The sequence below is a fragment of the Octopus sinensis genome, linkage group LG16 (genome assembly GCF_006345805.1).
Source record: "Octopus sinensis linkage group LG16, ASM634580v1, whole genome shotgun sequence".
Lineage (NCBI taxonomy): Eukaryota > Metazoa > Mollusca > Cephalopoda > Octopoda > Octopodidae > Octopus > Octopus sinensis.
Window position 1 is genome coordinate 27,463,766 of NC_043012.1, and position 14,462 is coordinate 27,478,227.

Genomic DNA, 14,462 nt, shown 5'->3' on the forward strand with positions numbered 1-14,462 from the left:
TTCCCCTTTTTTAACGGTCATTCTAATAGCTCTTTTGTCTTAATAATGGTTAATTATATAGTAATTTCCCTTTGTTTAATGGTCATTTTCACAGCATATTTTAATTGCCTTGATAGCTGAAGAGATGCCGGTGCAGATTTCTACCCCAACATCTGAAACTCAGAGTTTTATAATGGCAACTGAATAATTGTCACATATATTACAAATGAATTCCTCTATTTGCATAATATTGAGGTCTCTTTCATTCCTTTGTTGTCTTACCATTACTATTACTATTAATATATATATATATATATATATATATCATCATCATCATCATCATTTAACGTCCGCTTTCCATGCTAGCATGGGTTGGACGGTTCAACTGGGGTCTGGGGAGCCCGAAAGCTGCACCAGTCCAGTCAGATCTGGCAGTGTTTCTACAGCTGGATGCCCTTCCTAACGTATATATATATAACGTGTATATATATATACATGTGTATGTATATATATATATATATATATATATATATACACATATATATATATATATATATATATATATATATATACACACACATATACACATACAGAAATGATCACAGACACACAAGTATATACGTATACTTTTGTATACACACACACTAAAATATTCACAAAGACAAAAGTGCAGTTTCTAAGGGAACATATCACCTGGCATTGCCCCGAAATTAAATTGTTTCTTATATATTAGAAGAAAAAAGTAAAATATGTTGTATAGAAATTTGTTATTCTAAATTCAATTTATTCTTCAAAAGGAATGCATGATGAAATCAATTTGCAGTCATTGTGCAGGGGTCTCTCGTGACCTTGCTCTGGCTACCTGTACTCATCTTTGTTTCACTGTAGAATACTGATCATCTACATCTACCCTGTCTCCTCTTATAGGGAGGAAAATCATTTTTCTCAAAACTGTGTTTGAAAATTAAAATGGGGATTAAATGAAAAAATCAGTGTAAGTTATGAGAATATCTTCACAAGAGTGATTGAAATAAATGGCAATTGTGGAATTCCACACACACACACAGACACGTATACATACAGTATCAAACATCAGCGTTTTTTTTCTCTCCCGCTCTCCCCCTCTCTTTGTGCCAGTTTTCTTTCACCTTCACCTGTAGAACATACATACAGTATCAAACATCAGCATCTCTCTCTCTTTCAACTGCTCCTTTAGAAACTTGTTTTCTCTGTTTCTTTTTCTCATTCTGTGTTTCTCTCATTCACACATATTCTCTTTCACCCTCTATCAAAAAACATTGACAAATGAGGAGAAGAGGGAGGAGAAGTAAACAGCCACTTCCTCACTTTGCTTCTGTTTCTTTTTTTTTTCTCTCCCCTCTCACTCCCTCATTGGCATTATGTATAGACATACAAATACACAGGCATCTGCTAATATATATATATATATATATATATATATATACATACACACACATACATACATACACATATATATATATATATATATATATATATATATATATAAAAGTTGAGATTATAAGAGATAATGGTGTCATTGACACCCCAAGGTGTCAGGTAATGCTGAATAAGTGCTATAGACAGACGATAGTTAAGTTCCAGACTAGATAATATTGCGAATAAAGGGTTCAACGTTGGTTCTATGTCAGCGTGTGTGTATAAGAATTTTTCGTGTAATAAGATAAAAAAACCAAGGCTGTATAGATATTAGAGCATTTATAGATAGAAGGTCTTACAGCTGTTTCTAGGATATTAATTAATAATGTCCCTTCATCGGAGAAGGCGTGAGAGGAAAATTAAGTCATAGTTACTTTAGATGTGATACAAAATTGAGAATGAGGTGGAGGAAAGAAAATAGATGCAAGATATATATGGGTATTGAAGTTGTAAATCCGTTTTATGGGCATAATGGTATACATGCAATATTTCAATATCCTTTGAATAAAATCCAAAAATCCAACAGAGTTTAATATGTGTCCTTCCAAATATATAAGCAATGTAAGATTCCCTTATGAGTGAGATCCAGCAGATTTTTAAACTTGGTCATTCCCAGTAGGGAATTTATATACAGTATTGTAGAGTTAAAGGTTTGTATTTAAAATGACCTAGAAATAGGGAGTGTATTAGTATGGTTAAATTGAAAACAGGAAGCACACCGTCTCCGATGAAGGGATATTATTAATTAATATCCTAGAAACAGCTGTAAGACCTTCTATCTATAAATGCTCTAATATCTATATAGCCTTGATTTTTTATCTTATTATGCAAAAAATTCTTATATATATATATATAAATATGCATGTTTGAGTATATAAATAAATGTGTGTGTGTGTATTTGTGTGCATATTGGGTTGAAGTGATGTATGTGTATTTGAGTGTATCTTGATGCATAACTATACATATTCATCTATGATGTTTATATGAATACAGATATGATTTTGTACATGTATGTCTGCAGATACACAGGCTCTTGTATATACAAGTTCATGTATATTAGATCACAAAGTTGTTTAAAGTGATGAACCCAATACTCATCCTGGGTTAGGAAATGTTCAAGGAAACCAGCTGAAACTGCCTCAATGTCAGATTTTCCTCATGATGTGATCAGCTTGGTGTGATTTTGATCAGATGTCAGAAAGACATGGTACCCATGGAGCAGAAACCTTTGTCGTGTCAAATTCATTGTGCAGAATAATCTCAACTAAGGATATGCTAAAAGCATTGGTGATTTGATTTGTAGGCAATTGCCTGTCATTGATCACCATCTGGTGAGCACAATGTTTTTTTTTATGGTGACAGTTACAGGACTCTCCCTTCCCCTCCTAAATTCAGCTGCCTACTTTTGTACTGTTAATAAAGCTGGATTGTCATCCCTTAATGTAGCAACCATGTCAACATGAATGTTCTTGGGGGCTAAACGCTTTTTTCTGCAGGTACTTGATAACATCATAATGCCCAATTTTGTCCATTTTCAAGAGAAGTCGCTGATAGTTTTGAAGTCTTCTTTGAACAGTCAGATGTCAGTTTACCTGGAAAGAATCAATGCAGTTATTAACGAGAAAGGTTGAAATGAATGCATGCAAGGTTTCACAGCACTAGTACCACTCGTTTCTAGTCGTGCTATGAACTTTTCAGCCCACCCTCATACTTCAACCATGACCCATGATTGGCTGTTTATGTATTTTTAACTACTATTTATTTTGCAACAAAATTATTTTTTCTCTTATTATAAGCAGAAATGATTTTGTTACCTGGTAGTCATGTACTTGACAATAAGAGTGTCATTATATTATGATGTAATATACATATAATTGATGGATACCTTACACATGTCACACTGAACTGTGATAGTCCATTCTTGTTATCTTGTTACATACACATGCACACACATTATATAACTAATATATCTACACACACACACACGATACATTATATAGGTTAATCACACAGGTACACACACAAACTTTGCCCAACTCCAGCCTGTTAGCCTTAACTTAAAATAGCCTTTACTTGAAGATTGCTTTGTAATACATTTATTTTACCATTTTATGCATTATTATGTTTTTCACCAATACACTTTACTTTTTTCTTTCTTAAATTTGTTTGCCATTATTTTATTTTTACATTACAACACAGAGATTATAATGTAATAATCTATAATACAAAATACACTAGTACAGTTTAAGAAGGGAAAATTTTTTAAAAAACCATAAAACAAGAGAATTATTTATCAAACATATTAATAAAAGCAATTGTAGCACTTCTTTTCTGGCTTGCTCAGCAAGTAGGAAAGGACAGAGCCTATGACCATTCCAGAAACTCTGAGACAGGTGAGAGTGATGCCATTAATGCTCTGCTTGAATTGTTTTGGGCCAGTACCTGCAGGAAAGACATAAGCAGAGAGAAGATTCCAGAGGGCCAATCTTCAGGAGATGAAGGATTGGGCATAATGTTTAATGTGGGGAAAGACATATTGGATGACCAAGTGTGATGAGAGATGAACAGATGAGTAGTGGAAGTATGAAACCAGCCAGATATGAAGAGTAGAGGCCACTACAGTAGTGATAGAAGAGGCACACAGAGAGGGGTGAGCATGCCTGTGGGCTAGAGGCTGGAGTGTGTCTATTAGAGGCAGATTGCCAATCCGCCAAGTGACCCTTCTCTGGATGTAATCCAGAATGTTAGTGTATCATCCCAGATGTAGAAGGAGTACTCTATTGCGGGTTTCACATGAGCCTTGTAGAATGGCAACAACTTTTGGAGGCTGAAATGTCTTCCTGCCCTATAGAGGACTAGTTTTTGTGATGTAGCCCTAAATATGCTAAGTGTGTGCTTTAGCCAGGAAAGACCATCAGTAATATGTAGACCCAGCATTTTGAACAACTGTGAGAGCTCTGGCTGCCACTCATGTGTAGAGGGGTATGGTGCAGTGGTGTTTTCTTGATATGAGTAGCATTTGAAATATTTTATTGCTAAAGAGACAAGGTTAGTATAGCTCCACTGGAGGATGGTTTCAAGGTTTCCAGTTATAGTATCAATGAAGGTTTGGCATATAGTGTCTAAGTTCTGTGTGGATGATGCATGGTGAGACACAGAGAAGAATGAAGTATTATGTTGTTAGTAAAAGAGCAAGTGTTGTACGAAGTAATAAACAGGTGGTTAATTATAAAAAGAAGAGAGTGAGGGACAGAAGTGAAACCTGGAGAACATCAGAGTGGATTTAGAAATCAACAAGTCACAATCTGACAGGAAGCTACCAATCTAAGAGATAAGAAATGGGTGGATTCCATAGGCAGGAAGTTTTGCGTGTCAGACATAGCTGAAAGATTTGCTGATGTCTAGAGTAACAAAAATACTTCTGCCAATCTTCTCTAAAATGAGAGTGTACTAGTGACATAAATTTGTCAATGGATCTAATTTTGCAGAAGCCATACTGGTGTCCCCTGAGAAAAGAAAGCTTCAAAATGATGAAGAACATCATTGTTAATGGTTGTCACGATTACTTTGCTGATATTAGAGCTGAAAGTAATGGGACAATAGCTGGCTGGATTAGAGTGGTTAACTTCCACTGGAATGGGTTATGCTGACATTTGCTTTCAAACAGCAGGATATATACCTACAGTGAGTTTAGGGGCAAGCTCTGGATGCATTAAGTGCAATGGAAGGAGCATTATTAGAGGTAGTGGCCTTTTTGTTTCAAATATTTCTTATTCATTGTAATTCTTAACTGCCATACAACATTATATTCCTAATGCAGAAATAAGTCTATAATTGAACAGAAAGGTGAGTGTATATGAACAACAAAAACAACAGTTTTCAATGCAGTTCCTTCGAAATATAAAAGAAAGGAAGGAAGGAAAAGAAAGGAAGGAAGGAAAAGAGAGAGAGAGAGAGAGAAGATGAATATCAGGTATCTGAAAAATAACACATTCTCTTAATAGACTTTCACAATAAGCAATAACATACTTAATAAAACATCCACTCACAAATTAACATGCTTTGCAAACTGTTTAGCAATAAAAATTCAAAACTTGAAAGTATAATATAATGAAAAAGTTTACAACTTAAAATCCAAACTGCAGTTTAATGATTTACAAATTAATTTATATCTGAATGCAGATTCCATATAAGACATTTTATGGTTTAAGAAAAATATTTGACATAGAAACATACACACCTTAAACCTAATCTTGTAAGTGATCGTAAATTACCAATAGAAGAAGGTATGTCTAGTAATTCATTATGTTGGAGGTCTAAGGAATTCAGCATAACACAATTACCAATTTCTAGATAAAATAAATAAATAAATAATTATAATATAGACATAAATATGAAAAACAAAATTTAGAAAGCTGTTTTGTACATAAATTAATAAATGCATGTATTGAAGATTTAATGAATGAATGGATAACTATTCTAATTTAAAATAATTTTCATTTAGTTAATAAACAATGACAAATATAACAACTCAGTCTGCATGAATTTCCAATCTATATTGTATGTAAAATAACAATTTTCATTACATTATTTAAATCATTTTATCTATTTTTCAACTTTTCAAACAATGCATTTATGAGGAAATAATCTTCAGATTAGTTTATTTAAGCTACATAAAGCATAAGAGAATGAAAGATCAGCTTAAAGGCTAAAGTTCAGGTTCACTGAGAAAAACTGTAAACTATAAAATATTTCCTGTCACTATATATTGTAATATGTACAATACACCTGATGTATATTTATGTTTGAATGACTTCTACATCAAATTAACGGTGACAATGATTAAAAGGTTTGAATGAAGCAAATAATAAATCTAAAGTAAATGTAAATTTTAAGAAATCAGCTTCTCATTCCTAATTTGTACATGACCGTCAATGGTGGGGTGTGAAAATGAGACGGAGGAACCAGATTGAATAACATAAAGCTAGATAGGAATCAGGGAAAGGTCAAAACTAGATGATATAAAAAGAATTATCAAAAGAACATGATTGAAATAGATGCCATTTTGGCTATATGGCTATATATATATATATATATATATATATAAGAATGTTAGATCACGATTCATTAAATTTTGAAAATAGCTAAGAGTTTTTTCAACTCAATATTTACATACTATTATGTAGAGTTTTATATGTGCTTTGAGATCCAGTTCCAAAAGAGAATTAAATCTTCTCTTGAAAGCTTATAAACTCTTATGATGTCAAGAAATATATTTGTCTTTAATGAATTTCAAAATTTTGTACTCGATATTCATTCTAGTTTTGTTAATTTCATATGAGACCTCCTTCTTACATTTATAATTTAATTCCTTTAACTGTAAATTTATCTTTCTGACAGAGATAAGGAGAAATGTTATTTTTTATATATTAATATTTGAACCTACTCATTAGAGGAAACAGTTCATAACACTTGCATTCTTTTTGGCATCAGCAAATAAGTGTTTCTTTAAGTTCACATTTTTCTCTAAAGCATGAATTCATACTCTTTGATTCATATAATTAAACACTTTACACATCACATCCACTTGCTATATTTCTAAGTTTTTAGTGTGATAAACTAATATAGTCTAAACCTTTATGTACACTTTCTTTATTTCACAAATGAAGTCATGGTTTCAGTAAATTATTCCTGAAGATCATCCTATTTCTTAATCTCAAAGCTATTAGATATTATTAAAATAAATTCAAAATCCCTTCTTGTATTATTTTTTTATCATCTTTACTTTATTGCTTGCTAAACTCTTGAAAACTGATAAAATATCAACATTTATAACTAATTAAAATCATCAATTTCTAGTAAAAAAAAAAAAATTACAGAATGTTCCACTTTTGAATAAATATATCTCACTAACCAATTATATTTAAAAGAATATTCAGGACAGCAATTATCAATATTCTTTCTCCCTGCCAACATTGGAAAGCCTTAGAAAATTTAGACAACTGCATACTGATGGAATGTTTCTTTTTTTTTTTTTTTCTACTGTACAACTGAACTCAAAATCTAGCACAATAATCTGAAAACCACTAAATTTATATATGTAAACAAGCAAAGTAATAACTTACCTTCAGGAAGATGTTCAAGATGATTATGTGAAATATCAAAAGTAACAAGGTTTACAAGATTTCCCACACCTTTCGGAAGTTCCTTGATTTTATTTTCTCTTAAACTAAACATGGCTAAATTCTAAAATGAAACAAATACCTAACAATTAAATATCAAAACACATGTATAATGTAAATTCTTATTTTAAATTAATAAGATATTTAATAAAAAAAAATGTCAACACATATATTTGCAACTATTTTGCCATGCATTCATTTCATAGTTAAAATTTTCAGTTATCCATTCAATGAATTTACACATCCAAATCAAAATGAACCAAACCTAACAACTACACTGATAAAATATCAAAGTGTGAAAATGCTTGTTCGACTAAAGGCATTGCCCTAGCATGGCCGCAGTCAAATGAGTGAAATGTATAAAAGAGTAAAAAAAAAAAAAAAGTAGTACCATGATTGTTTAGACAATGAAGACACTTCTAATAAGATGCAAACATAGACTTAACAGAATAGTAGATAGAGACAAACTATTCAAAATCCTTTTACTTAACATGGAAAGAGCTTTGTAAGGCACATCTAGACTTAAAACAGATAACCAAAGAATAACTTTATACAAAAACAAATATTCAAACCTAAAGGCATATTACAAAACTCATGCATTTAAGGGGTGTTTTTTTTTTTTTTTTTTCATAAATTGGGACAGGCATAGTCATTATCATGGCATAGTACAGGTACATTCTCAATTTTCCATATTATTGGTTCTAAAGCTCTGACAGATTAATTGCTTTGCCATGGTCACATAATAATTCATCAATACACCTCTATCCAACTTATAGAGTAATTACTAATCATACTACACAGCTTATGTACTGAAACACCACTGATTATTTTTATCAATAGTTCTACTTTAACCTGGATTGATATGGAATGGTGTTCACATTTGACACTACCACTGACAATGTCGGTTTTCTTACCTGCAGTAGCCATAGCTAAGGATCACTTTAAGTTAAATAAGCTGAGAATCTCTGAGTGTTACTACTAACAATTGCAGTGTAAATAATACATGTGTAAATATGGTACATACAATGGAGTGAACTAGACTGGCAGTCACAGGAATTTCAAGTTATCCCTTGTAATTATCCAAATTAAAGGTGCTGGACCATCAGCTACAGGAAAATCATTGGGGTATCTGTATCAGGAACAGAACTACAAAACTTCATTTTCCAAATACTAAATCTCATTTTACACACCTTTCCCCCTTTGTTACTTCCCAATAAGTATCTATAAAAAAATATAGTGGCTTGTACTGCAAAAAGACATTTCATTTAGGAGGGCATCAATTCAGAATTAAAGAAATATATTTAAAATCTCAAAATTAGTAATATTGCAGCTAGGAGAAACAAACCCAACCAGCTCATTGTCATCATCATCATTGTTATCATTTAACATCCTCCATGGAGTAGGAATAGAAGGACAGGAATAGGTGCTTTGCAGTAGTGGAGATATGAAGCTACCACATTTCGAAAGAGAGGAGAGAAAGAAAATGAAGATCTGATGGAAAGTGGGTAGAAGCAGACTCAAGTTACAGAATAGGGTGAGTGGGTGGGTAAGTTTGTGAGACTGGGAAAGTGTGAGAGTGGGAGATAGAGGAGAGGAAATATAATGAGTGGACACAAGGGTGTTAGGAGGATATGTTGTGAGGAAGATTTGACAAGGCCTTTGTCATGGACAGCAACAGAGAGCCAATGTAAAATTTTGCATTAAACTTGTGAAGTCTGCTACAGAGAAATTGAGCTTCGGCAAGTTTATGGTGATGAGGTAATGAGTCTTACACAATGTTTTGAGTGGCATGGGTGCTTCAAAAGTGGAAGAACATTGACAGGAAGAGGATGAGAGATCTAGGTGACCTTCCACGAGTGTCACACCGTGAAATGTGGTATTGAGCATCAAGAATTCATCCCCCAGGGCTAGACCATCAATCGAGAGTTCTCCTGTGACATTATGAAGCATGTAAGGGAGGACATTTGGTGAAAACAACTGGATCTGTGAAGCATGAAGAATTGGATTCTTCACAATGACAATGCACCCTGTTACCGAGCTCTCCTCAATCAAGAGTTTTTCACCAAGAGCAACATGGTATCACTTGCACACATGCCCCATTTGCCAGATTTAGCACCTGTGAACTTCCATCTCTTCCCCAAAATGCAGCTCAAAGGTCACTGTTGTCGAGATCCAGAGCAGATCACAAAAGGTCCTCGACCCACAGAAAACAACTTCCAGGCTGGATTCCAAAAGTGGCAGGAATGCTAGCACCAGTGTACTGCTGTGCAAGGTGACTATTTAGAAGGAGATGATGTTAAAACTTAGGGAATTAAGTTATTTTTTATTAAACACAACTTGTCTGGGAACCTTTTGATACCACCTCATATATGGAATCAAACCAGATGGACTTACTCTATTTTTTTTTGTTATTTCCCTTTCTCTTCCTAATGCCTGTGTGTCTGTTTGTTTTTCTTTCTTTCACTCCAACCTTCCTATATATGTCAATATTTCTTTTTCATGATGTGTTGTCTTCTAAGAGAAACTTAAACTATATCGATGGTAATACAATTTTTGAATTCCTAGCGTTATGTTCTGTTATTGACAAATTCAAATTATGGATCTGAGTGGTTTTCATCACTGTTTATAATTTTGTTCCAGTTGTTTTCAAATTTGGTGTATGGACTAAGTTTTGTACAACAATTATGAAAATGAAATTCATTTTTTCAATAAATTCATAACTAAAACGTTGTTAGCCTTTAAAATTAGCAATATTTGGATATTTTAGCCAATCAGAAGCAAGTATTTAACACATCACCGTGGTGAAAAACAGTTTCCATAGTAACCAAAGATACTGCGCATGTGCACAAGGAGAAGAAGGAGATACAAGAAAGATAATCTTCTACTATAATGATACTTTTGTGTTTTTCTCTGTCACAACATGTGAATGAGAAAGGAAGGGAGATAGATGAATAAGGAAGGAAGGAGTGATGGCAAACTGGTAGTGGGAGCATTTCAACTCTGTGTGAGTATATCAGTATGTAAAAGGGAGGTATGTGAATGTTTGTGTGCTGTGTAGCAAACTTTCATTTTTGAAAGCAACACTTGGTTTGTTTGTTTGTTTGTTCGTAGCTTTTAACTATTTAATTTGCTCATGAATGTTCTAATGTTAACTTCGTTCGTGTATATTTTAATGTTTTGATTGTTATTTCTATCAATGTTTTGACATGCTGATGCCCACCCCCATTGATGATGGAAGAGGTAGCAAACACACTGTTTTCGGATTGGCTGAAAATTCTGAAAATTATCAAAACACCTGTTACATTTTTGAAAAATTTTTCTGCAATAAATGAATAACAAATTTGAATTCAGTGTCAAAAATTACATCTGCATGATGCATTAAAAAAAAACTTTTTTAAAGATAATTGAAAACAGTGACGAAAACCACAAAGATACCAAGTCATCCATAGTTTGATCATTTCAGTTTAGAAAATCTTGTTTACTTTTTATTCTTCACTAGCAGAATTGCCTGGCGTTGCTCGGGGCTGAATTGCTTGAAAGTACTGTTAATGATTGCACTGAATTATGATGATTATTCAGGCAAATATTGATATAAGTTTACGCTGGGAGATAAGGACTTAACGATAAAACGTGTGCCATTGCATTGTTTTGGGGGAACCAAATTTCTGATGAGCATTATAGGGGCACCAACTTTAAGTTTGAGAAAGTGTGGTGGTAGTCCGGGGTGCTCAAAGGAATTGAGTACCTCTATTGGATAGTTGATGACGTCCTCTGGGTCAGGAGTTGTATCGATAGACTGATATACATAGACTTCCCCAGGAATGAGTTTTAGCATTTCATCATTAATATGGTGAACAGTTTTATTCCTCAGGGTCAGTATAGCCTTTTTGCCAATCCAATCCATATTCTGATAATTAGTTTGTAGATCTGGGAACACTGCATCTCTGAGATCAGAAGGCGTCTTAACAATGGTACAAATGGAATCGATGGCAATATTACCATTTTCATCCCCTGGTATTTTGCCTTCGCCAAGTGCAAGGAGGGTGTGAGGAAATGCTGCTGATGTGATATTACGTCGCATATGAGCACGCATATTGGTGTGAAGTTTGAGAGTTACTTCCCTTTATTAAAAAAAATATGCATTAAAATGGAAAAAAATGATGGTAAATTATTTGTAAAATCATAGACTCATCATAGACGCGCGCTAATACCCAGAAGGGCTCGATATGAATCACGACTATAAGATACCCGGTTTTGGTTAAACTGCATTGCAAAATGTGGGAGTAGTTAGGAATCTAAATCGGAGTAGACAGACACACAACCTTTCTTTTATATATAAATATTTTCGTCCTAAAAAATTTTGTATGGATTGAATGGTTACCTCTATGGAAATATATACACGCACATTATACATACGTGTGTATAGATGAATATATAAATACATTTAAATATCTATATACACTTTTGGGCGATCTTTCTTTTTCTTAGAGATAACTTTAGATCTTATATTCGTCCTAAAAAACTTTGTATGGAGTGAAAGGTTACCTCTATGGAAATATATACACACACATTATACATACATCTGTGTATAGATGAATATATAAATACATTTAAATATCTATATACACTTTTGGGCGATCTTTCTGTTTCTTAGAGATAACTTTAGATCTTATTTTCGTCCTAAAAAACTTTGTATGGAGTGAAAGGTTACCGCTATGGAAATATATACACACACATTATACATACATCTGTGTATAGATGAATATATAAATACATTTAAATATCTATATACACTTTTGGGCGATCTTTCTGCTACTTGGATATAGGTCTTATATTCGTCCTAAAAAACTTTCCTGTCACACACTCACGCACACGCACACACGTTAGCTTACAATTTTATTTATATATTTGCGTGTCTATGTGTGTAAAGTGGAAGTGGGAATGTAGAGTGAAATAGTCACTCACTACAGAAAGTGAATTAGTTTCACTTTATTCGTTGCACACTGTGTGTGTGCGTTTGCGTGTGCTGTATCCCACACTAAGAGAAGCATTTGACTCATACACCACAATGTGAGTTTTCTCTAAATTTTGCTTAATTGGGGTTGAAATTTTAAAAAGTGGACCTGTCACGACCCGATGCATTCTACTCTTAAAAATGCTAGGTAAATTGTAATTGAAGAAATCCTATATTGTAGATTTCTATAAGATACAAAGGGAGGCAGATAAAATCTGCCTTTTATAATAAGAGATTCTAGTTTGTGTCATAAAAGCAAACAAAAACCTTCTGTTTTAGTTTGCATTTTATTGTTATAAAATGCACATATAAGTGTGTGTATGTTAGCATGAATGTATTTGCATATATGTATATACCTCTGTTATATATGTGGATATATATATATATATTCTTAAAGTTTGGGGATAGACCTGATGGTATGCCATTTAAAGCACATTCATTGTATTCAGCTACCAGCTGTCATCAACAGCATGGATATAAGTTCCACTAGCTTTACTTCAGGAATTCCTTCATGTCTATCAAGTTTATAACATATGAGAGAAAGAGAGAATGGAATTAACAAGAATCTTTATCAATCACTACAATCATTTTGATTTATCGTTCATGAGTCCCTGATGGATGAGATTCTGGAACCATGCTCTCTCTTGATGCCACTAGATACAGACAAATACCAAAATATATTCTTATCAAGATAAGTGAAACAGAGATTAGAGAATGAAGTACCTTTTGACAAGATGCAGATATATGCTCCCAGATATTAACAAAAATAGAATAGGACCAAAATTTAACACTACAAGCAGTAGCAGAAGAATGCCAGAGGATTATAAATCTAAGACATGACACAGACAAAATTGAAGAAAAAGATTACACTTAAGAGAAAAGAGACTGAATCCATGTTATAGGTGTGGCGGTCTACTCCAGAGGACATATTTTCAAAATTAAATGGTGGTAAGATATTTTCTAAATGAGATCTTTCTGATGCATACCTACAAATTAAAGTCAACAAATGCTCTAAACACCTAACAACACACATAAAGGACTGTATACATTCAACAGGTTACCATCTAGCTCAGAAGTCATATCAACAATTTTTTCAATAGATTATGGAGGCAATGTTAGCTGACTGTGAATTCGCAATTCGATATCTGGATGATATGCTCACAAAAATCAAATCCTGGGACCAACACATAGAGCACATAAAATGAGTTTAGAAAAATTAGGGATTACAGCTTCACATTGAGTGAAGAAAAGTGTGAATTTTTCTTACTGAAAATAAAATATTTAGGACAAATCATTGATAGAAATGGCTGTCAACTGATCTGTCAATGGCAGACACAATTAAATATATGTCCCCTCTGACAAATACAGTGCTCTTACAAGCTTTTTTTGGGACTGGCAAATTATTACCAAAATTATATTCCAAATATGCATAAGGTAAAAGTTCCACTAAATAATCTATTACAAAAAGATGTAAAGTAGAATTGATCTGAAAATTGGGATCTTTTCCTTTTGAACGTCAGTTTGTAACATAATTTCTAGGTAACTAAAAAATTTTAAACTTCGTATACTGGTAGAATGTGTTTATAAAATATCATTTACTCTTGGCTTTATTGAGAAAATTCTATAGGTTGTAACATACTTCATCTAAAATTTCTTGCATTTCGGCAATTTTAACCAATCAATTACCTCCAGTGACGTAAATAACATTCTGTGCATAATGAATATGTCCCTCGTTTAAGAAACAGATTGGGTTAATTTACATTTGTGAAGGAAAAAGGTACCCCACCCCTAACCCTAACTAACCCTAACTCTAACCCTAAATCTAAAAT

General features: G+C 33.1%; 1 protein-coding gene across 1 annotated transcript in view; it reads right to left on the reverse strand.

The window, feature by feature from the left end:
* LOC115220253 (leucine-rich repeat protein soc-2 homolog) overlaps window positions 1-8,662 on the reverse strand; it is a 220,033-nt gene extending 211,371 nt beyond the window's left edge. The window contains exons 1-3 of the mRNA XM_029790346.2: window positions 8,644-8,662; window positions 7,563-7,683; window positions 5,678-5,786 (exon numbers count right to left, since the gene is read on the reverse strand). Of these exons, the coding sequence (XP_029646206.1) occupies window positions 5,678-5,786; window positions 7,563-7,674 (221 nt within the window). The 5' untranslated portion in view covers window positions 7,675-7,683; window positions 8,644-8,662. The remainder of the gene's footprint in view (window positions 1-5,677; window positions 5,787-7,562; window positions 7,684-8,643) is intronic.
* Window positions 8,663-14,462: the final 5,800 nt, after the last annotated feature.